This window comes from Ranitomeya imitator, chromosome 4, assembly GCF_032444005.1.
Source record: "Ranitomeya imitator isolate aRanImi1 chromosome 4, aRanImi1.pri, whole genome shotgun sequence".
Classification (NCBI taxonomy): domain Eukaryota; kingdom Metazoa; phylum Chordata; class Amphibia; order Anura; family Dendrobatidae; genus Ranitomeya; species Ranitomeya imitator.
Genome location: NC_091285.1, coordinates 196,174,271 through 196,199,676, shown reverse-complemented (window position 1 = coordinate 196,199,676; position 25,406 = coordinate 196,174,271). Strand labels below are relative to the sequence as shown.

At 41.5% G+C, this 25,406-nt stretch overlaps 1 protein-coding gene across 1 annotated transcript in view; it reads left to right on the top strand.

Moving 5' to 3' along the window:
- Window positions 1-25,406, top strand: part of TXNRD1 (thioredoxin reductase 1) — a 178,649-nt gene that overhangs the window by 77,296 nt on the left and 75,947 nt on the right. The window contains exon 3 of the mRNA XM_069764223.1: window positions 18,742-18,802. Coding sequence (XP_069620324.1) covers window positions 18,742-18,802 — 61 coding nt within the window. The remainder of the gene's footprint in view (window positions 1-18,741; window positions 18,803-25,406) is intronic.

The window sequence follows — 25,406 nt, the reverse complement described above, 5'->3', positions numbered from 1 at the left end:
ATTTTTTTGTGCAATCTATATTAACCACACACCACCACTCGTCAAACTCATTTATATACACCAACAAATAAAACTGCGTCCCGTGTATAAATATGTTTATATTAAGCAAATCATGGGTAATACGGATAAGTCTTCCTATATTAATTATGTACCACAAATATGGTTTATGCAGTAAAACTATATTATACAGCGCAACTAAATATGCAGCTACTGTATAAATATGACTATAAATATGTCTATGTTAAACAAAACATAGGTAGTAAGTAAGCGCTGAATACGCTAGTTAGGCTGTATTAACAGTTATTAATCCGGTACTACAGATAACATACGCGACAGTGTTATTCGACGCCTTGATGGTGAAATTAGCGACATTTTACAGCGTCGTGACATTCCCGATGATGTGAAAATTAAAATGTATAGCTCTGTGCTACAACGCTACTTGGTACATACGAGGCACAGCTCAAAAGAAGTAACGGCTTTAAATCTCGTTAGCACTCCTGATCCTGGTCAGCAACAATTGCCAAATACCGACTCTGATAAAAATCATGAGATCGCTGAGATTGTCAGCCATATAAACCAAAGATATAAAAAGAATGCTGAATTTTTACTAAACAGGCTGCTGCAGAATAAAAATGTTACAGCATGGAATAATAATGCTGAATTTATTTTCAAAGGATCCGTAATACCAGGGTCTAACTTACTGGATTTGGTACGTAGTACAACGCAGAGCCATGCTCTGAACAGTAGAAATTTACCTCTGGGTTGGGATTCATTTATGCAGGCTATGGCCGAGCTAAATATGCCGTCTACAGTTGTGGGTAACCCCGCTACTAGGAAGCTTTTAGATGAATTAAAAATTACCAACAGTGAGACACGCTCTGTATCTACACCGCTGAAGTTAGCGCCGGCGCCCCGTACAATTCAATCTTTACATTCCCCGTCATTAGGTACCACTCGCGGAACTCTGCTACCTAAAAAAAGGTCTCTACCGATACTACAAACCATGTGGCTCACGATGTAAAGAATGTACTGGATAAATGCTGTACTCGCCTTGTAACGCTATATTCATTATATTGTAAGAAGTGTAATGATGTATGTTCATTGTACTATTTAATGTTTTTACTTTTTATATTCTGTAAGCATTTTTATAGTATTGAAATGTCTTTGAGATGTATTAATGTTTTTACTTTTTATATTCTGTAAGAATTTTTATAGTATTGAAATGTCTTTGAGATGTATTTATTTTGCAACAATAAAATCTTTTTAAATTTTTACAATATCGTGTCTTTGGTTTTATATTCGTATAAAACACACCGCTTCTTACTTGCGTGTGTTGTAATATGGCCACATACATAATGTGCCCATATAATGAGAATGGTGTTATAAACCACGTGTAAAATAAATACACGACTAGGATATAATTATAAACAGGTGTTATCCCAGAATCAAATTAACAATATCAAACATGGTGTGTTATAAAAACATGAATATAAGCCGCCACAGCTGTAGCAGCATACATATAATATGCAAGTCTAATAGGATATAAAATAAAACAAATTAAGAAAATCTAATATAAAACTATATCAAGCTAGACCAAACTATATCAAAAGGGGAAGTCAGCCAGACTCAGGGACAGCTGGCTGACAGGAGGAGGGGAGGGGTTACACACTTTGATACACTTTGATAGGGGCGGGGCACCTGTCAGATTGAGTTTGACGAAACCACCCGATTATACACTACTCGTTCACTTCCCCAATACATTGACAAGTAACTAAAAGAAAGTAGCAGCATGGGAAATTTGAAAAAGATAAGAATGCACACCTCTATGGACTTGATCCAACAGTCACCAACAATCAATTAATATGGAGAGACAGGCAGCACATCCAGTAAAATGAACCATTTATTAGCCCATGCGATCTTTCATTTCCAGTGAGAGTAAGGAGTTAATGAAGACAAATGGAGAGACGTTTGACATGGAGGTGCAACAACGAAAAATGACCTACAGGTTAAATCATTTTTGATTTTGCTAGATTGGACTTTTGCGGATGCAGTGATACCAAATATTTTTATTTTTAAGTATCTTTTATTGTATTGAGAAAATGGTGGACTCAAAGTTTTTGTTTTTCTTTTATATTTTTTTAAACTTTTTTTTTAACTATACAAGCTCACCTGACATTTTCTTTATAAACAAACACAGTGGATGTTGAAAAGGGGTGAGATAGTAACATAGTAACATAGTAACATAGTTAGTATGGCCGAAAAAAGACATTTGTCCATCCAGTTCAGCCTATATTCCATCATAATAAATCCCCAGATCTACGTCCTTCTACAGAACCTAATTGTATGATACAATATTGTTCTGCTCCAGGAAGACATCCAGGCCTCTCTTGAACCCCTCGACTGAGTTCGCCATCACCACCTCCTCAGGCAAGCAATTCCAGATTCTCACTGCCCTAACAGTAAAGAATCCTCTTCTATGTTGGTGGAAAAACCTTCTCTCCTCCAGACGCAAAGAATGCCCCCTTGTGCCCGTCACCTTCCTTGGTATAAACAGATCCTCAGCGAGATATTTGTATTGTCCCCTTATATACTTATACATGGTTATTAGATCGCCCCTCAGTCGTCTTTTTTCTAGACTAAATAATCCTAATTTCGCTAATCTATCTGGGTATTGTAGTTCTCCCATCCCCTTTATTAATTTTGTTGCCCTCCTTTGTACTCTCTCTAGTTCCATTATATCCTTCCTGAGCACCGGTGCCCAAAACTGGACGCAGTACTCCATGTGCGGTCTAACTAGGGATTTGTACAGAGGCAGTATAATGCTCTCATCATGTGTATCCAGACCTCTTTTAATGCACCCCATGATCCTGTTTGCCTTGGCAGCTGCTGCCTGGCACTGGCTGCTCCAGGTAAGTTTATCATTAACTAGGATCCCCAAGTCCTTCTCCCTGTCAGATTTACCCAGTGGTTTCCCATTCAGTGTGTAATGGTGACACTGATTCCTTCTTCCCATGTGTATAACCTTACATTTATAATTGTTAAACCTCATCTGCCACCTTTCAGCCCAAATTTCCAACTTATCCAGATCCATCTGTAGCAGAATACTATCTTCTCTTGTATTAACTGCTTTACATAGTTTTGTATCATCTGCAAATATCGATATTTTACTGTGTAAACCTTCTACCAGATCATTAATGAATATGTTGAAGAGAACAGGTCCCAATACTGACCCCTGCGGTACCCCACTGGTCACAGCGACCCAGTTAGAGACTATACCATTTATAACCACCCTCTGCTTTCTATCACTAAGCCAGTTACTAACCCATTTACACACAATTTCCCCCAGACCAAGCATTCTCATTTTGTGTACCAACCTCTTGTGCGGCACGGTATCAAACGCTTTGGAAAAATCGAGATATACCACGTCCAATGACTCACCGTGGTCCAGCCTATAGCTTACCTCTTCATAAAAACTGATTAGATTGGTTTGACAGGAGCGATTTCTCATAAACCCATGCTGATATGGAGTTAAACAGTTATTCTCATTGAGATAATCCAGATGATTTGAGATCAACTCTATCAGTCTCCAATCCATGACTGATGTCAATGGCTCTTAGTATTGGGATTGGGATTCTGCAGTGCGCATCATAAGTTTCCTGTACGGCTACTGTGAAAACACAACATGGCAGTTGTTAAAGGGTTAAGGCTTATTTTGTGAGTGGTGTGATGTGCCATCTTCAGCGATATAATTGGGATGCTTCCTGCATGTCTTATGAGTGATCCATGAGAACGTAGATATAATAGCAATGAGTAGGTTCACAAGTGTCCTGACACGTTCCTATCTTTGATGTCTGACAGTAGGAGCGAGTTTATCAGTTCTGAGTTGGAAAGCTGTAATCTAAGGGTACATAAGACTTGGATCTGGTCCACACCTTTACAGAAATACAGGATGGCATCAGTTAGTACATGTTAGACAACACTAAAATAAGGCAGGGTTGTCTCCTTACATAAACACCATGCCCTCAGCAATTCCTGACACATTTAATTAGCAAGTTAGTTCTTGCTTACATATTTCATTAAAATCAATAATGTTCTTTAAATGAATCAAAACACCATGTCAGCAGTAATGTGCTGTGAAATTAAGCATTAATTCAGAGTTAACAGCTTTAGAATAGCTTCTTACCATTGACAAAAATTGCATTAGAATTGAACAGACTTGTCTCCTGGTAGAAAAACTTTGTAAAAAATTGTTCAAAAAGTCAGACGACAGATGGCAAAGAAACAAAGTGGACTAAATTACTTCTTAAGAGAAATAAAAAGGAGCGTTGCCTTCACTGCTGTTCCTCAACATAATTGTTTTATTGACCAGAATGTAACTGCGTTGTATTCTGGCTTAAAAGTAATCAAAAAGTATTCTAAACTCTGTGAGATGTCCTTTGTTCACAGTAAGCAAGATTCCTGAGCCCCTCTTATCATGTTTACAACCAAAAAACCTTAAAACAATATCTTTATTACTTATATCAAATATATAAAGAAACGGGCAAAAACCAAGCACAGTTGTATATACAATAATTAAAAAACACCAAAGGCAGTAACAATTGTGGTCAGGGAGTGGGGGAAGTGAGACAGTAGAGACTGCCAGCTAACTTGCCCTAACAGCTGTCCCTTCCTGACCATGGAGGTTGGCACCCTATAGTTTCGATATGGCACCTCCCGACTCAACGTATAGTGTCACTAAATGACCCTCACTTTTGACTGCTAATACCCTTAGGTCATATAAAGATACCCTATATCAGTACAGTACCATATACAAGCACAGTTGTATATACAATAATTAAAAAACACCAAAGGCAGTAACAATTGTGGTCAGGGAGTGGGGGAAGTGAGACAGTAGAGACTGCCAGCTAACTTGCCCTAACAGCTGTCCCTTCCTGACCATGGAGGTTGGCACCCTATAGTTTCGATATGGCACCTCCCGACTCAACGTATAGTGTCACTAAATGACCCTCACTTTTGACTGCTAATACCCTTAGGTCATATAAAGATACCCTATATCAGTACAGTACCATATACAAGCACAGTTGTATATACAATAATTAAAAAACACCAAAGGCAGTAACAATTGTGGTCAGGGAGTGGGGGAAGTGAGACAGTAGAGACTGCCAGCTAACTTGCCCTAACAGCTGTCCCTTCCTGACCATGGAGGTTGGCACCCTATAGTTTCGATATGGCACCTCCCGACTCAACGTATAGTGTCACTAAATGACCCTCACTTTTGACTGCTAATACCCTTAGGTCATATAAAGATACCCTATATCAGTGTTAGGAGATGGACAAGTTATATAATATAATGACACACAGGTGACCACAGGACCTTCTTGGGGTCTTTATATGTATACAGCTCTGGCAAAAAATAAGAGACCACCACATCAAATCCCTATCATAAGCAGCCCAATCTCCTGACCTGAACCCCATTGATAACCTCTGGAATGTAATCAAGAGGATGATGGATAGTCACAAGCCATCAAACAAAGAACTGCTTACATTTGATGATGCATGGATGTACTAGTGCAGGAGGCTGCAGATTATACTAATGCATAACTGATGCAGATGAAACGCCAGGAGCACAATGATACCAGTAGGTGAAGGTGTGATAAACTTGTAATCCCTGTGGTATGGAAACTCATAGCCTGAACTTAAAAGTTGCAGCATAGTCTTGATGCATTTACCCCATCTCTTAATCCGTTCAGGGATTCATTAGGTAAATGTCCACTAATAGGGGGATGTAGATGAGAGGTTTTCTAGATGATGCACCAGCTCGCTGTGTAGAATCACTTTACCTGCATCCTGGGGCGCTGGTGCATCAATTGGAACATTCTCTTGATGAACCCCTGGACTGATTAAGGCCGGTTACACACTTGCAAGTGGCTGGTCTGCACATGGCTGCGTAGTTCCTTCCTTAAGCTCCGCCTACGCTCCACCTACTACCGCATGCATCCTGCATCGTCCTGCGTACCTATCTTTAACTTTGGGTATGCAGGGACATGCGTTGTATGCGGATGCGTCCGCATGTGGCATTTTGACGTGCCCGTGAAGGGAGGAACTTCGCAGCCGTACACAGAGCACCCACACGCAAGTGTGAACTTAGCCTAAGAGAGGGGGGAAACGCATTGAGACTGTGCTGCATCTATTAATTTTAGCCCTATTTAGGCCATGTCTTTCTATACCACAGGTGCTATAGTTTATATCAAACAAATAAAATAGCACTCTGTATTGCTATCGTCTGTAAACATGAAATATATGAAATATTAATAGCATTACTGCTCTAGATAATAAGAAAAAATGGAGATGCTTAGCACATAATTTAGGTAATTCATGCATGCCCAGCAGCCAACGACAAGGCGATCTCCAGTTACTGGGAACCTATTTAATGTGAATCCTCTCCTAGGCTAAAGCCTGCATTTATGGGTAGGTAGGTCGCTGCTGCTATTAAAATAAAGAGAGGGCGGAACGCATTGAGACTATGCTACAACTATGAAGTTAAGTACTATTCAGGCCATGTCTTTCTATACTGCAGGGACCATAGTTTATATCACACATGAATGTATGCTACTTCACCTACTGGTATCATTGTGCTCCTCGCGTTTCTTCTGCAGACATCAGTTATGCATTAAAAACCAAAGACAGAAACATAATGATTAAATAGCCTGCAGTAAATAAACTGCATAGTGCATGAAAATAAGATACAGTACTTAGTTAACATGTTTTTTGATTAAAAAAAATTGCGAAAGCCATCCCACCACTCCATGGTGACTGTAATTAGGACAGTCCTAACTCTAATATTAAAAACCTTACCATTTGTCAAGTGACACGCATGTAGATAAGGGCTGAGAGGGACTGGGCCCAACTAGAGGACACACAGCCACGGGAGACCACATCAATATAATGCCCAGCTCAAAGTAAAGGCAGGCCACACCTTTATATGCACATGATGCCAACAGAGAAAAACCCAAAGGTATGAACTGGAAGAGGGGTGGGCACAGACAGCTTGGGGTCCCTGTGTAGGAAATATGTCTGGGCCCCCTTCTTTAAAGACGACAAAGATATATATATATATATATATATATATATATATATGTATATATAGCCACACACATATATGTCATACATGTATATATTACATAGTCTCCTTTATTATGTATATTGCCGTGCAGTCCCTTATTATACAGTTCCCTCTCTTGTTATGTACAGTACCGTCTCCTACATATTTTATTTTATTGAGCCCTGTTTTTTATTACATACTGTCCTGTCTTCTTAGCTGTATAATGCAATGATGGCTGATGGAGCATGGGAAAGGAGGAGCTGCTGGACTGGTCGTCTGGTCACCGGCTCCTCCATCAGTAGTCATTTTACATCTAACAAGAGAGGGGACTATGTAATAAAAGAGGGCACTGTGAATAACAAAAAATAACAAGAATGCACTATGTAAGAGACAGCACTGTACATAACAGCAGAGGAAGCTATATAATAAGGGATGGCACCATATATAACTAAAGAGGATGGTATGTAATCGGGGACAGTGTTATACATAACAAAAGAGGAAACTATGTAACTAAGGATGGTGTTATACATAATAAGTGAATGCACTATACACTAAGGGAATGTGTTAGACATAATAATCGATAATAACGTCTTCCTCCACCTCCCCCTGTTCCTAAATCCATTATACAGTTGTGGGCAAAAGTATTGACAGCCCTGCAATTCTGTCAGATAATACTCATTTTCTTCCTGAAAATGATTGCAATCGCAAATTCTTTGGTATTATTATCTTCATTTAATTTGTCTTCAGTGAAAAAACACAAAAAGAATTGTCCTAAAGCCAAATTGGATATAATTCCACACCAAACATAAAAAAGGGGTGGACAAAAGTATTGGCACTGTTAGAAAAATCATGTGATGCTTCTCTAATTTGTGTAACTAACAGCACCTGTAACTTACCTGTTGCACCTAACAGGTGTTGGTAATAAATAAATCACACTTGCAGCCAGTTGACATGGATTAAAGTTGACTCAACCTCTGTCCTGTGTCCTTGTGTGTACCACATTGAGCATGGAGAAAAGAAAGAAGACCAAAGAACTGTCTGAGGACTTGAGAAACCAAATTGTGAGGAAGCATGAGCAATCTCAAGGCTACAAGTCCATCTCCAAAGACCTGAATGTTCCTGTGTCTACCGTGCACAGTGTCATCAAGAAGTTTAAAGCCCATGGCACCGTGGCTAACCTCCCTAGATGTGGACAGAAAAGAAAAATTGACAAGAGATTTCAACGCAAGATTGTGCGGATGTTAGATAAAGAACCTCGACTAACATCCAAACAAGTTCAAGCTGCCCTGCAGTCCGAGGGTACCACAGTGTCAACCCGTACTATCCGTCGGCGTCTGAATGAAAAGGGACAGTATGGTAGGAGACACAGGAAGACCCCACTTCTTACCCCGAGACATAAAAAAGCCAGGTGTCATGCCGTTCTGTCTGTTTCTGGTTTTCGGCATGATAATGCATATGTTTGCTTTACCCCTTTACTCTTTTCCCCCTAATTTGAGCTGGGATACTGTTGGCTGTTACCTTAATGGAGCCTTCTCAGTTCCCTGCTCTGCTGCGCAGTCGTACATGGGTGTCTAGGTATTTGCCCTGCTCCATACCTTCCTCATGTGCGGTCCCTCGTTGCTGCTTTGAAGCTGTCCGCGGGTGGTGAGGTCATTTGCAGTTGGTGCATGACTTTCCACGTGGTTCAGTGCTTGCAGTCTCAGCCAGGTGTCCTGAGCCTCAGATCCTGCACTGTGTGCTGTAATGGTTTCTGTTTGTGCTTAGGACCTCATGGATCCTGATGTCCTGATATCCTGTCTGTTCCCTGATGTCCTGATGTCCTCCCTGTGCCTGATATCCTGATGTAACTGATGCCCAGGGCTGCCACGTCAGTGTCCCAGATGTCTATCCGGTATCCCTGATGTCCTGATTTAACCTGATTACCTGGGCTGCCATGCCAGTGTCCCGGATGTCTGTCCAGTACTCCTGTGTCCTAGGCCGGGTTGTTGGCTGAGACACTGGCGTGGCAGCCCTGGGCACCAGTTACATCAGGATATCAGACACAGGGAGGACATCAGGGAACAGACAGGATATCAGGACATCAGGGTCCATGAGGTCATCAAGACACAGGCAGGACATCAGGGTACAGACAGGACATCTGGACCCAGGGTCACCAGCAGACATTAGACAGGAGTCGTTCGGTTCCGGACATCCGACACAACCTACAGGCACCACCAGAGACATCAGGCTCCAAGCTCCAGACAGCGGTCATCAGGTTCCAGACTGCGGTCGTCAGGCTCCGGGCATCGGACCTAGGAAGGAACTCAAGCGTGATGGTGCAAACACCGCCGTACTGGACATGAGCCAGACGGGGTTATCACCGCATGGTAGTCAGAGCACAGAGTAGTAGATGCTCAGCAGAAACACCTGGTTCAAGAGACTCAAAATCACTGGGAGTGAGGCTCCAGATGCAAAGGTATTCCAGGAACATAATCACAGCAGACACCGTTCAGACAGGTTCAGGTACAGGACAGGTACAGGATCAAGGATTCGGGCCTGGATATACCGCCTCCAGGACAGGCACCAGAACAGGACAAAACAGGAATCAAGGCAAGGACTTTGGTACCAAAACATAGACAGGAGAGGTGCAGGAACAGAAACACACATAGCAAAGTTCAGGAGCTTTGTGAGTGTAGCTCAGGCCCCACCCATAGGGCAGGGGAGCTTTCTATATGAGCTGCCCCTCAGCAATTGGCTGGGGACAGCATTTGAAGTACACACCCTAACCCTGATAAAAGCAGGGGAGGTGTGGCCGCGCACGCCCTAAGCACAAACAGAAACCATTACAGCACACAGTGCAGGATCTGAGGCTCAGGGCACCTGGCTGAGACTGCAAGCACTGAACCACATGGAAAGTCATGCACCAACTGCAAATGACCTCACAACCCACGGACAGCTTCAAAGCAGCAACCAGGGACCGCACATGAGGAAGGATTGCAGCAGGGCAAATACCTAAACACCCATGTACGACTGCGCAGCAGAGCAGGGAACTGAGAACGTTCCATTAAGGTAACAGCCAACAGTATCCCTGCTCAAATTAGGGGGAAAAGAGTAAAGGGTTAAAGCAAACATATGCATTGTCATGCCGAAAACCAGAAACAGAACGGCATGACACCAGGCTGGAGTTTGCCAAAACTTACCTGAGAAAGCCTAAAATGTTTTGGAAGAATGTTCTCTGGTCAGATGAGACAAAAGTAGAGCTTTTTGGGCAAAGGCATCAACATAGAGTTTACAGGAGAAAAAAAAGAGGCATTCAAAGAAAAGAACACGGTCCCTACAGTCAAACATGGTGGAGGTTCCCTGATGTTTTGGGGTTGTTTTGCTGCCTCTGGCACTGGACTGCTTGACCGTGTGCATGGCATTATGAAGTCTGAAGACCACCAACAAATTTTGCAGCATAATGTAGGGCCCAGTGTGAGAAAGCTGGGTCTCCCTCAGAGGTCATGGGTCTTCCAGCAGGACAATGACCCAAAACACACTTCAATAAGCACTAGAAAATGGTTTGAGAGAAAGCACTGGAGACTTCTAAGGTGGCCAGCAATGAGTCCAGACCTGAATCCCATAGAACACCTGTGGAGAGATCTAAAAATGACAGTTTGGAGAAGGCACCCTTCAAATATCAGGGACCTGGAGCAGTTTGCCAAAGAAGAATGGTCTAAAATTCCAGCAGAGCATTGTAAGAAACTCATTGATGGTTACCGGAAGCGGTTGATCACAGTTATTTTGGCTAAAGGTTGTGCAACCAAGTATTAGGCTGAGGGTGTCAATACTTTTGTCTGGCCCATTTTTGGAGTTTTGTGTAAAATGATCAATGTTTTGCTTTTTGCTTCATTCTCTTTTATGTTTTTTTCATTTAAGACAAATTAAATGAAGATAATGATACTAAAGAATTTGTGATTGCAATCATTTTCAGAAAGAAACTAAGTATTATCTGACAGAATTGCAGGGGTGTCAATACTTTTGGCCACAACTGTAAATCCCCCTTCCTCCCATCCCAATCCCCCAAACCCCTCATTGTCCTCCTCCCCCCACATCCCATTATTGCCCTCTCCCCTATCTCCATGATTTCCCTCTTCACCACCTCCATCATTTCCTCCTCCCCACCACCCCATCATTGTCCTTTCCACCGCCATCATCATTGTCTTCTCCCCCACCACTACCATCATTACCCATTCCATAACTTCCATCATTTCCTCCTCCCCACCACCCCCATCATTACCCATTCCACCACCTCCATCATTGCCTCCTCCCCATCATTGTCCTTTACACTGCCATCATCAATGTCTTCTCCCCATCATTATGCATTCCATGACCTCCATCATTTACTCCTCCCCACCATCCTCATCATTGCCCTTTCCACCATCACCGTCATTGTCTTTTCCCCACCACCCCATCATTGCCCATTACACCACCTCCATCATTCCTCCTCCCCACCACCCCCATTATTGCTCATTCACCACCTCCATCATTTCCTACTCCCCCACCACCCCCATTATTGCCCTTTCCACCATCCATCAATGTAAGGTTATACACATGGGAAGAGGGAATCAATATCACCATTACACACTGAACGGGAAACCACTGGGTAAATCTGACAGGGAGAAGGACTTGGGGATCCTAGTTAATGATAAACTTACCTGGAGCAGCCAGTGCCAGGCAGCAGCTGCCAAGGCAAACAGGATCATGGGGTGCATTAAAAGAGGTCTGGATACACATGATGAGAGCATTATACTGCCTCTGTACAAATCCCTAGTTAGACCGCACATGGAGTACTGTGTCCAGTTTTGGGCACCGGTGCTCAGGAAGGATATAATGGAACTAGAGAGAGTACAAAGGAGGGCAACAAAATTAATAAAGGGGATGGGAGAACTACAATACCCAGATAGATTAGCGAAATTAGGATTATTTAGTCTAGAAAAAAGACGACTGAGGGGCGATCTAATAACCATGTATAAGTATATAAGGGGACAATACAAATATCTCGCTGAGGATCTGTTTATACCAAGGAAGGTGACGGGCACAAGGGGGCATTCTTTGCGTCTGGAGGAGAGAAGGTTTTTCCACCAACATAGAAGAGGATTCTTTACTGTTAGGGCAGTGAGAATCTGGAATTGCTTGCCTGAGGAGGTGGTGATGGCGAACTCAGTCGAGGGGTTCAAGAGAGGCCTGGATGTCTTCCTGGAGCAGAACAATATTGTATCATACAATTATTAGGTTCTGTAGAAGGACGTAGATCTGGGTATTTATTATGATGGAATATAGGCTGAACTGGATGGACAAATGTCTTTTTTCGGCCTTACTAACTATGTTACTATGTTACTATATGTAATGCTTTCTCCCCATCATTGCCCTCTCTGTCAACCCAATCATTGCCTTCTGCCCCATCACCCCCATCATTGGCCTCTCTTTCAACCCAATCATTGCATTCTGCCCCATCACCCCATCATTGCCCTCTCCTCCACCTACATACACACACATAGCACTATTCACCTCCCTGCATACACATACACACAGCACCATTCACCTCTCTGCATACACACACAGCCACACACACAGCACCATTCACCTCTCTGCATACACACACACACAGCACCATTCACCTCTCTGCACACACACACACACACACCTCACCTCACCTCTGCGCACAGTATCCCGAAGCCCCACCATTGCCGGCAGCTTCCTGTCTTGCACAGCTGTGGCACTGAATGATGATGTCATTCAACTGCTGCTGTGTGAGACAGGCAGTGCGGGCAAGAAGCAGGACAGATCCATTCACTGCAGCTCCGCTGCCATTTTCTCTTGCAGGCAGCGGAGCTACAGAGATTACTCCCTGCCTGCCGCAGATGAGGGCAATCTGGCTAGGGCCCCCCATAGCCTTGGGGCCAGATAAACTGGCCAGATTGCCCTCATTAATAGCCACCCTGCAGGGGCCCCCTGGAGCCTCCGGGCCCCAGTGCAGCCACACCGGTTGAACTGGCGGTATGTCCGTCTATGAACTGGAATATAAGCTGGTGTCCAGTATGTAAGCGCATGTTCATACTAGCCATGATCAGTTATGCATTAGTATAATCTGCAGCCTCCTGCACTAGTACATCCATGCATCATCATCGACACTAGGATGTATTTTTTTATACTTTGAATAGATGGTGAAGTTTGCAGATATACATACTGTATAAAGACCCCTCGAGGGTCCTGGTTACCTGTGTGTCATTATATAATTTATCCATCTCCTAGCACTGATACAGGTTACTTTTATATGGTCAAACAATGGTAGCAGTCAAACGTGAGGGTCATTTAGTGACACTCCACATTGAGCAGGGGGCGCCATATCAAACCTATATGGTGCCAACCTCCATGGCCAGGAAGGGACAGTGGTTAGGGCTAATAGCCCGCAGTCTCTTTTGTCCCACTTCCCCCACTCCGTGACCGCAATTGTTTTTGGCTTTGGCGGTTTTCAATTATTGCATATATAATTGTGTGTGGTTTTTTAGCCCATTTCTTTCTATATTTGATATAACTAATAATGATATTGTTTTAGGGTTTTATCAGTCCTCTGGTTTATAAGAGCACCTGCGGCTATGTGCACACATTGCAGATTTTGCTGCGGATCCGCAGCGGATCTGCAGCTGCGGGTCCGCAGCAGTTTGCCATGAGTTTACAGTACAATGTAAACCTATGGGAAACAGAAAACGCTGTGCCCATGCTGCGGAAAAAAACGCGTGGAAACGCAGTGGTTTACATTCCGCAGCATGTCAATTCTTTGTGCGGATTCCGCAGCGGTTTACACCTGCTCCACAATAGGAATCCGCAGGTGTAAAACCACAGTGGAATCCGCACAAAATCCGCATAAAAACCGCGGTAAATCCGCAGGTAAAACGCGGTGCCTTTTACCTGCGGATTTCTAAAATCCGCTGCGGAAAAATCCGCAGAGGTCCATTCTACATGTGCACATAGCCTTAGGCCGGGGTCACACTAGCGTGTTTTACAGACGAATGAGAGGCGCAAAAACTACGCATTGCACACGGACCAATGATTTTCTATGGGTCAGCTCCTATCTGCCGTATATTTTGCAGCCATATTTTATGGCCGTAGAAAATCGCAGCATGCTGCGTTTGTCAGCGTATTGCGCAAAAAATCAGGCAATGAAAGTCTATGGGGGCGAGAAAAATACGGATTACACACGGACCAGCAATGTGACTTGCGAGAAATACGCCAGACATCTCCAGGTGCAAGGAAATGTGCCAAGCCCTCAATCAGGAAGCTCAGGCATTCTAATTAGCTGAAAAAGCCAGACAGACATCCCGGAAGTGTGGCGCTTGCCTCCACAGAGTTGCAAGCAGCATGGCAAACATCATAAATGTCGATATGCTCCTGGTCCCGGTCCAGGAAAGGCCCGAATTTTGGGACCAACGGGATGCCAATTATGCCAACCGGGCTAGGAAAGAGGATGCTTGGAGGAGCATTTGTGGGATCCTTTTCCCAGAATATGTCCAGCGGCCACGTGAGGTCCAGAGTCAAATGAGTAAGTACACTCATGTTTATCTATTAATTAATATTGGAAACTGCATTACCTACATGATTTGCTGAGTATTGTAATTTACATTAACATTATTTTCATTTATTTATTTAGCACCATTAATTACATGGTGCTGGACATGAGAAAGGGGTTACGTTCAGAGTTTTATAGATTTCCTATACATTAACAAAATTTACAATGACTTACTGCTACAGAGGGAAGAGGACCCTGTCCTTATGGCCTGAAATTCTTGGTATTTTACATTAGATCATATTGTGCTGTTTGTGTTGACAATATTTATATTGATGATCTTTTTTAAGAAATGCAGGTTACTAGGCCACATTAAAATCTGTAAAATCACTGTCGCCTTGTGTTACCACTGTGCACAATGACCTTATCCATTATTTTTTGCTCTTTCATTGCAGTGGAAGATGTTATGAGACGATGGCGCAGCATAAGGGACCAATATAGGAGGGAAAGGCAGCAGCGGGCCAGGAGTGGGTCAGCAGCGCCTTCCAAAAACCGCAAATATATTTATTATGACCGACTCTCCTTTTTGGATCCCAGTATGGATCTGAGACCGTAAATAAAAACATCAAAACACATTACACATGTATTTTTTTACGGTCAAAGTTAAAATTTAAATTACTTATTCTCATACTTTACTAACAGAACACAGTCCAACCTCACTGAGAGGGAGACCGGCTCAGACTCGGAGGCCATCATAGATCCGGTTGGGGAAGGGGAAGAGGTGGCTGGCCCATCTTCACATCCTTCCAGCGACATCCCTCCTGCAACATCTTCAGTTGCACCTCAAGATCTGGCAACAACTGGAGAAGAAACTGCACCACCACCCACAGCAGCACCACATCCAGGAAGCCAGGAGGAAGCTGGAAACAGTAGCAGCCCTACTGTTCCTCTGGAGAAATCCCCACAGCCTGCTGTCATTTCCCACCGTGGCCGCAGGAGGAGAGAGCTGCAAGAAAGTCGCAGGAATGTGGACACTGGGGTCTTAAATTATTTGGCCAGGGCTGCACAGGATGATGGTGAGGAGGCCTTTGCGAGGAGCCTGGCCCGGTACCTCCGTCCCATACCCCATGAGGCAAGGCTACGTGTGAGAGGGTGTATTCAAATGCTTATTGATTCAAGCACCCCCCCAAATGATTCATAAGAATTGTTTGAGATCATTGAGAGGTGGCAGCTCTCATCACGTAACCTCCTGCGCATTCCATCATCTCACCAGGTGCATTATCAACAAGTATTTGAAGCACCCCCGCCACGTGTGCCTACATCTCTACCCCTTCCCACCCAAAACCAACCAAGGCCATCATATTACCATAATCAGACATTCCATCAACCTTCCCAATATGGCCACTTGTCCAGACCCAGTGCTGGAGGCTGGTCCCAACCTGGTTTTGGACGACATGGCCATATTGGGTGGGGTTATGAGCCAAGGCCTTTTTTTCCACCTCATGAGGGCCATACTAAAAACACTTATTATTCTAGCCAATACCCAACTGGCCAATATGATCAAGGGCATCATTTTGAGCATGGTCAAACATCCAACACACAGGATGATGTACAATTGGCCCAACAAAGGCCACCTGACCAGGACCCTGAGCTTCCACCATCTCCTCCACCAACTTACAGAAATCTGTAATGCTTTTTTGGTTAAATTTTGCTAATTTTTTACATTTCATTTTCTTACAATTTTATTTTTTACTCTGCTGTGATAGCACTTGGTTATATTTTTTTTTGTTTTAATTAGTTTTTTTATAAGGGAAAAAAACATGATAATAATATAGTGTTTAAACACAAAAAGTGGCCTGGGCTCAAAATAAAAAATAGAGTCCAAAATCATTTACAGTTTGTTTGACCAATCATTCCAACATCATACTCAATTACTTGGTTGTTGAACATCTGGTACATTAGTCAAAGAAACACACATAGTTAAGTAATGTTTTTTTTTAAGTTTTTAACTTTTCAAAACACATATAGATATATATTAAAACATTACAACATAGAAACAGCATTATCTTGCCAGGGAGTAGCTCCATGAGTTGAAACAAAATAATTTGTAAATATATCTCTAACTTTTATGCCAGAAAAGGGACGCCGCGGAGGAAGGACTTGTGTTGTAGGCCTACCCACATTAGGCAACATGCCTTCACCACTGTCAGTTGAGGAGCACTCATGATGAATTCTTGTGAAGTTGTGTAGAACAACACAAGCTTTTATAACTTCATTAACATTTGCCTCACTCAGCTGAATGGCAGACTGGAGAATACGCCATTTTGATGCGATAATGCCAAAGGCGCACTCCACCAGTCGCCTTGCCCGTGAAAGTCTGACATTAAATACACGCCGCCGGTGGTCCAGGTTGCGCCGGGGATAAAGCCTCATGACATGCCTGGTCAATTGGAAGGCCTCATCTGCCACAAGTACATATGGCACTGGTTCAGCATTGGAGCCTGGGAGTTGTTGTGGTGGTGGGAGGTTCAACAAGTTTTCACGTAGCCGCCGACCCATAATGGACGCATTGAAGACTCTAGAGTCTCCAGTTCACCCATAGGCTCCAATATCTACAATTATAAACCTGTAGTTACTGTCAACTACAGCTAACAGAACTACAGAGAAAAACTGCTTATAATTATAGAATTGGGTGCCCGAGTTCGGTGGCTTACGCACCCTGATATGTTTCCCATCCAGGGCTCCAATACAGTGTGGAAATTGACAATAGTGTGAAAAATCACGGGCTATTTTGAGCCAATCCTCCATTTTGCACTCCGGCATCACAAGTTCATGCAGTTTGTCCCAGATTTGAACACATGTGTTACGTACAATGGCTGAAAATGTTGATCGCCCTATGAGAAATTCAAGATGTAATCCTGCATAAGTGCATAAGATTATCCAGTTGATAGGAATCTGAAAGCACAAAAAGAAAAAATATATATACGTTACAATGCTTAGACAAAACCATAGTAAACCAAAGTAATATGAGGAAAAAAAAAGCAGGAGAACAGTGTACCTTCCTAAATTTACACTGGATAACAACATTTAACATTTACTACATATTTGTATAGGATTGATAAAACATTTAGTAATCTAATTAAAATAATATGCTAGGTTGGTAAAATTAAAAAAAAAATATCAACATACAGTATGTGAGGATGGTGATTACATACCGTAATGTAAGGAGAAGACGCTCCTCTGCGGATATGCATTTCTGCATCCTGGTATCCTGATACGTGATTCCTGGACGTACGATCTCCAACAAAATATCAAAGGTGGATATTGTCATCCGACAGTAGTTGAAGAATTTTCCCGGATGTGTCCGCAGAGCTGAATAGAGCCTGTGAAAATGGCCTTTAGTGGAGCGTTGCTGCAAAAGTGGATGCACCCACATTCTTCTTCTCCTCCTTCGCGGATCAACTATCACAGGGTATGGCTGGCCAAAGCGGCGTGACAAGACCCAATTAAATAACACCCGCTGAGTTGATGTGAATTGCAGGAGGTCAGACATGTTGCACAAGTAACACCACAACACCTAACCAAGCACAGCAAAAAAATGGCCATATGGGAGGGTTTCATCTGTTGTTGAGGCCTTAAAAAGGATTAGGCCGATGATTTAAATTATTTTCAGGCCTCAAAACCGTTAACATGTCCAATTTGTGAGTTTGCGTAAAAAAACGCATTACGGATGGCATACGGATTACATACGGAGGTAAACATGCGTAAAATACGCTGCCACACCCTGCCTACGGATGACATGCGGATCACTGTTTTGGGATAATTTCTGCGAATTACGCATGTAAAATACGGACCGTATTTCCCTACGCTGAGTGTGACTGCGGCCTTATCATGGGACACCAGACATTCTTTGTGATTGTAAATTATATATACAGTGAAACGGCTTCATTAGTTGTTTAGCCCTATTCTGTGCTAGATTTTCAGTACAATCTACTATTGTCCCTATTATAGATAGGACTACCCTTCTAGAAGATTGTTATTTACTGTCATTTAAAATTGGGTCTCACTGTTCATGATATGCTGTTGAAAAAAGCTTGTTTTCTTTGTTTCCTAGGTGAAGGACCACTTTGATGAAATGGATATTTCATATTTCGTAGTGGAGCTTGACCAAATAAGTAAGATATATAATAAGTGAAATGTTTTCAGTTCTATATATAAGATCTAATGTAGTCATGATGAATCTTTCAGGCTTATTTTATATTTAAGCAAAACCAAAGAAATGAGCTGGAACATGTTAGTATAAGTGCAATGTGTAGGTACACATTCACATTGTGGCCATTAAAAAACACAAACTAGAATAAAAGCAAAATGAGTAAATACCCTGCAATAAGGCTAGGTTCACATTGCATTGGTGCAGTCCGTTCAACGCATGCGCTAAATGGACTGCACCAACGCTAGTGCCTTTTAAAGATCGCATTATGCGATCACGATAGCGCAGATGCTCCACCTATGCTATTGGTGACGGACCCTAAATTGCTGCAGCCCACGTCTGAGGGTCCGTCACAGAATGACGGCACATCGCTAACGCATGCCGATTATGACATGCGTTAGCAATGCGCTACATAGTGGCAGTCAATGGGTGCGCTAATGCATCCGTTACATAGCGTTAGTGCCGCTATGTAATGGATGCCATCAGCGTATTGCCATTGACACAATGAGAACCCGACCTAAGTAATGAAATAACTGGTAAGTAGTGAATAATATGGGCTACTTAGTTGACACTATTTTGATCAAAATAGCATAAAAAAGCCATCCCATCACAACAAGGTGTACTCAATCAGGATGGACTCTAATTCTTGTAGTTCTACCTGACAGCAGGTCTCAAAATAGGCTGGGGAAGAGCAGGATCAGATCCGACTGTTCAAACATGTGCTCATGGAAAGCTATGTAGACAACATGCTCAGCCCAAAAAGGGAGACCCACACCCCTATATGTACAATGTCCAAAAACTAAAGCAAAACCAAAGAAATGAATGGGAACATATGTTGGTATAAGTGCAATGTGTAGGTGCACATTCACATTGTGACCATAAACAAACACAACCTAGGATAAAAACAAAATGAGTAAATACCCTGCAGTAAGTTAATAGAAATAGTACATATAAATGACATAGGGGACTTAGTTGACACTGTTTTAATAAAAAAAACTAAGAGCCATCCCACCATAACAAAGTGTACCCAATCATGATGGATCCTAAGTCTTGTAGTTTACCTATCTACCTGCCAGCAGACCTCAAAATAGATGGGGGCAGAGAAGGACCCAGCCCTGACTATATAAACACCTGCCCATAGAAAGCTATATGGATTAAACGTCCAGCTCAAAAAGGGGAAACCACACCACCATATGCACAAAGTTAAAAAAATTAAAGCAAAACTAAAGAAATGAGCTGGGACGTGCAGTATGTTGTTATAAGTGAAATGTGTAGGTTCATGTTCACACTGTGGCTGTAGTATTCCAGACTAGTGCAAATAAATAGCAGACTGTTACAGTAATAGGAAATTGCAGGCTGTTCCAACATGCGTCTGCTATGTGGACGAGCACACAGAGTTTCAAATGGAGCCAGTCAAGTTACCAAATTACAGACATTACTGGCCCAAGTTTTAAGACAACAGTCTAAATCCTGCTTTAATAGCATACAGGTGCTTATCACAAAATTAGAATATCATCAAAAAGTTAATTTATTTCAGTTCTTCAATAAAAAAAAAGTGAAACTCGTATATAGAGTCATTACAAACAGAGTGATCTATTTCAAGTGTTTATTTCTGTTAATTTTGGTGATTATGGCTTACAGCCAATGAAAACCCAAACGTCATTATTTCAGCAAATTCTTCCTAAGCGTTTCAAAAGGTCCCTTAGTCTGTTTCAGTATGCTCCACAATCATGGGGAAGACTGCTGACTTGACAGATGTCCAGAAGTCTGTCATTGACACACTCCACAAGGAGGGTAAGCCACAAAAGGTCATTGTTAAAGAAGCTGGGTGTTCACAGAGTGCTGTACCCAAGCATATTAATGGGAAGTTGAGTGGAGGGAAAAAGTGTGATAGAAAAAGGTGCACAAGCAACCGGGATAACTGCAGCCTTGAATGAATTGTTAAGAAAAGGCGATTAAAAAATTTGGGAGAGATTCACAAGGAGTGGACTGCTGCTGGAGTCATTGCTTCAACAGCCACCACACACAGACGTATCCAGGACATGGGCTACAAGTGTTGCATTCCATGTGTCAAGCCACTCATGACCAATAGACAATGACAGAAGTGTCTTACCTGGACCAAGGAGAAAAAGAACTGGACTGTTGCTCAGTGGTCCAAGATGTTGTTTTCAGATGAAAGTAAATTTTGCTTGTCATTTGGAAATCAAAGTCCCAGAGTCTGAAGGAAGAATGGAGAGGCACACAATCCAAGCTGCTTGAGGTCTAGTGTGAAGTTTACATCTGCTGGTGTAGGTCCACTGTGTCTTATCAAGACGAAAGTCAGCGTAGCCATCTACCAGGAAATTTTAGCGCACTTCATGCTTCCCTCTGCCGACAAGCTTTTTGGAGATGGAAATTTAATTCTCCAGCAAAACTTGGCACCTGTCCACTCTGCCAAAAGTACCAATACCTGGTTTAAAAACAACAGTATCACTCTGCTTGATTGGCCAGCAAACTTGCCTGATCTTGTCAAGAGGAAGATGAGAGACACCAGACCCAATAATGCAGATGAGCTGAAGCAACCTGGGCTTCCATAACACCTCAGCAGTGCCACAGGCTGATCGCCTCAATGTCATGCCACTCCGCATTGATGCAGTAATTGATGCAAAAGGACCCCGACCAAGTATTGAGTGCATTTACTGAACATATATTTCAGTAGGCCAACATTACGGATTTTAAAATCATTTTTCAAGCTGATGCTATAAAGTATTCTAATTTACTGAGATAATGACTTTTGGGTTTTCATTGGCTGTAAGCCATAATCATCAACATTAACAGAAATAAACACTTGAAATAGATAACTCTGTTTGTAATGACTCTATATAATATACAAAATTTACTTTTTGTATTGAAGAACTGAAATAAATTAACTTTTTGATGATATTCTAATTTTGTGTGAAGCACCTGTATGTATCTTTTGGATGCCACTACATATAGACACGAAAGGGCATTATTTAATATATAGGCATTATAAGCAATGAAAATAATTATTCTAGGAAGTAATATAGGTTCCCATTCAAGCTAAATAGTGTTTATAGATGCCTAGTTTTCAGAGTAGTTTAATTAAAGTGCTTTTTGCACATGATTACAGCATCGTTTTTAATTAAAAAAAGTGTTAGTGATGCACATTGCATCACTAATAGCGCACTGGGTACAGTTTAGATGCTTGAAATGACGTGACAGTATCCCTTTAAGTATTTTTACGACAACAGTGAAGCTATAAATAGAAGTGATTATCCCCTTCACCTCTGGGCCATTTTGCATTTCAAGTTCCCAGAGCCATAACTTTTTTTTTCCGTCAATATAGCCATGTGAGGGCTTGTTTTTTATGGGATGAGTTGTACTTTTGAACTACCCCATTGGTTTTATCATGTATTGGAAAACTGGAAACATTTCCAAGTGTGGTGAAATTGCAAAAAAACTGCAATTCCACAACTGTTTTTTTGTTTTTAACATGTTCACCAAATGCTAAAGCTGACCTGCTATTATGATTCTCCAAGTCATTACGAGTTCCTAGATGCCAAACATGTCTAGTTTTTTTATATTTAAATGGTGAACAAAAAATCCAAAGTTTGTTAAAAAAAAAAATTGCATCATTTTCCGAGACCCTTAGTGTATACATTTCTTGTGATCTGGGGCAAAGTGAGGGCTTATTTTTTTGCATGCTGAGCTGACATTTTTATTGATACCATTTTTGTGTAGATACGATCTTTTGATCGCCCGTTATTGAATTTTAATGCAATGTTGCAGTGAACAAGAAACAGTAATTATGGTGTTTTGACTTTTTTTCTCGCTACCCCGTTTACTGATCTGATGAATTCTTTTTATATACTGATAGATCGGACGATTCTTAATGCGGCGATACCAGATATGATTTTTTTTTATTTTGTTTTAATTGTTTTATTTTGAATGGGGCAAATGGTGGGTGATTTAAACCTTTATACAGTGGGTATGGAAAGTATTCAGACCCCTTTAAATTTTTCCCTCTTTGTTTCATTGCAGCCATTTGGTAAATTCAAAATAGTTCATTTTTTTCTCATTAATGTACACTCTACACCCCATCTTGACTAAAAAAAGAACAGATGTAGACATTTTTTCAAATGTATTAAAAAAGAAAAATTTAAATATCACATGGTCATAAGTTTTCAGACCCTTTGTTCAGTATTGAGTAGAAGCACCCTTTTGAGCTAATACAGTCATGAGTCTTCTTGGGAAAGATGCAACAAGTTTTTCACACCTGAATTTGGGGATCCTCTACAATTCTTCCTTGCAGATACTCTCCAGTTCCGTCAGGTTGGATGGTGAATGTTGGTGGACAGCCATTTTCAGGTCTCTCCAGAGATGCTCAATTGGGTTTAGGTCAGGGCTCTGGCTGGGCTAGTCAATAATGGTCACAGAGTTGTTCTGAAGCCACTCCTTTGTTATTTTAGCTGTGTGCTTAGGGTCATTGTCTTGTTGGAAGGTGAACCTTCAGCCAAGTCTGAGGTCCAGAGCACTCTGGAAGAGGCTTTCATCCAGGATATCTCTGTACTTGGCCACATTCATGTTTCCTTCAGTGACAACCAGTCGTCCTGTACCTGCAGCTGAAAAACACCCCCATAGCATGATGCTGCCACCACCATGTTTCACTGTTGGGATTGTATTGGGCAGGTGATGAGCAGTGCCTTGTTTTCTCCATACATACCGCTTAGAATAATCACCAAAAAGGTCTATCTTCGTCTCATCGGACCAGAGAATCTTATTTCTCATAGTCTATAACACTTTGTGGATGTTTTTCCCAGCAATATGCGCTCCTAAAGGATGATGATGGAACTCGATATTCTGATTCAAGGATGATTTTTATTTCAAACTAAAATACAACCGGTTTCGACTTCTTAGGCCGAGATCACACATGCGAGAAACACGTCCGTGTCTCGCATGTGAAATCCAAGCTCTGGCGCCGGCACTGGGGAGTGGAGCGTGCGGCCGCATAGCAACACATAGAGCCGCACGCTCGGCTCCCAAGTGCCGGCGCCAGAGCTTGGATTTCACATGCGAGACACGGACGTGTTTCTCGCATGTGTGATCTCGGCCTTAGAGTCTTCCTCAGGTATAATGTCATGCATATAAACAGATCTATCTGAACACATTTTATAGCAGATATCCCTGCATGTCAATTTGGGTGGGGGCTGTCTGACACACCCAGGTACTCAGATATGCAAGAATTTGCACTCTGAGGAATCCAACAAAATTCATATAACAAATACATTTTATACCCTTCTCTTTTCCCACACAAGGAAGAAAAAAAAAAAAAGAAAAAAAAAATTCCACACGGAATTTTTTTTTTTCTTTACAAATTATTCACTAAAATTATTTTTTCTTTTCTAAGAGCACTATAAATATAATTATACTATATAAAAAATTCTGTTAAAATGTTATTAAACATACTAAAGTGTGATTACATACTAAAATATCACAAAAAAAAAAACCTTGCTTTTTTTTTTTAAAAAACTAATATGCAAATACCTGTGAATTGTACTAATAGGGTACAAAAGTTAAACTGGAAAGAATCATATTGGATCTTCCGTCTGGGTACATTATACCCAGATGGATTAAATGATGTTATAGAAGGTATATGATGTGCAAAGCTGCAAAGCAAATAAATTGACAGGTGCAAGATTGCATATTAGTTTTTTCAGTTTTAATATGAATGAAATTTCGAAAAATTTTATTTGACATATGGAAATAGTCCCAATATGAAAAAAGCAAGGTTTTTTTTTTTTTTTTTTTTGTTATAATGTATATAATTGTAGGATTTTACATTTTAGTATGAAATCACACTTTAGTATGTTTAATAACATGTTAACAGAATTTTTTATATAGTATAATTATATTTATAGTGCTCTTAGAAAAGAAAAAATAATTTTAGTGAATAATTTGTAAAGAAAAAAAAAAAATTCAGTGTGGAATTTTTTTTTTCTTTTTTTTTTTTTCTTCCTTGTGTGGGAAAAGAGAAAGGTATCAAATGTATTTGTTATATGAATTTTGTTGGATTCCTCAGAGTGCAAATTCTTACATATCTGAGTACCTGGGTGTGTCAGACAGCCCCCACCCAAATTGACATGCAGGGATATCTGCTATAAAATGTGTTCAGATAGATCTGTTTATATGCATGACATTATACCTGAGGAATACTCTAAGAAGTCGAAACCGGTTGTATTTTAGTTTGAAATAAAAATCATCCTTGAATCAGCATATCGAGTTCCATCATCATCCTTCAGGAGCGCATATTGCTAGGAAAAACATCCACAAAGTGTTATCGCCTATGAAAGCACTGTTCAGTGCGCTCATCAGTTCCCAGATCTTTTGCAGCAAACTGAGTGGAAAGAGGAATGGAGTGATCCATGGATTGGATCTATACACAGTATATCAAGACACCAAAAAGGTGAGTGGATTCACACTGAGTACACACCTTGGGAAACTAACTACTACACTCAGAAGTCTGCGCTTCCCATTTCTCTCCCTATAATCCCCTCTTGTTTTACATATTT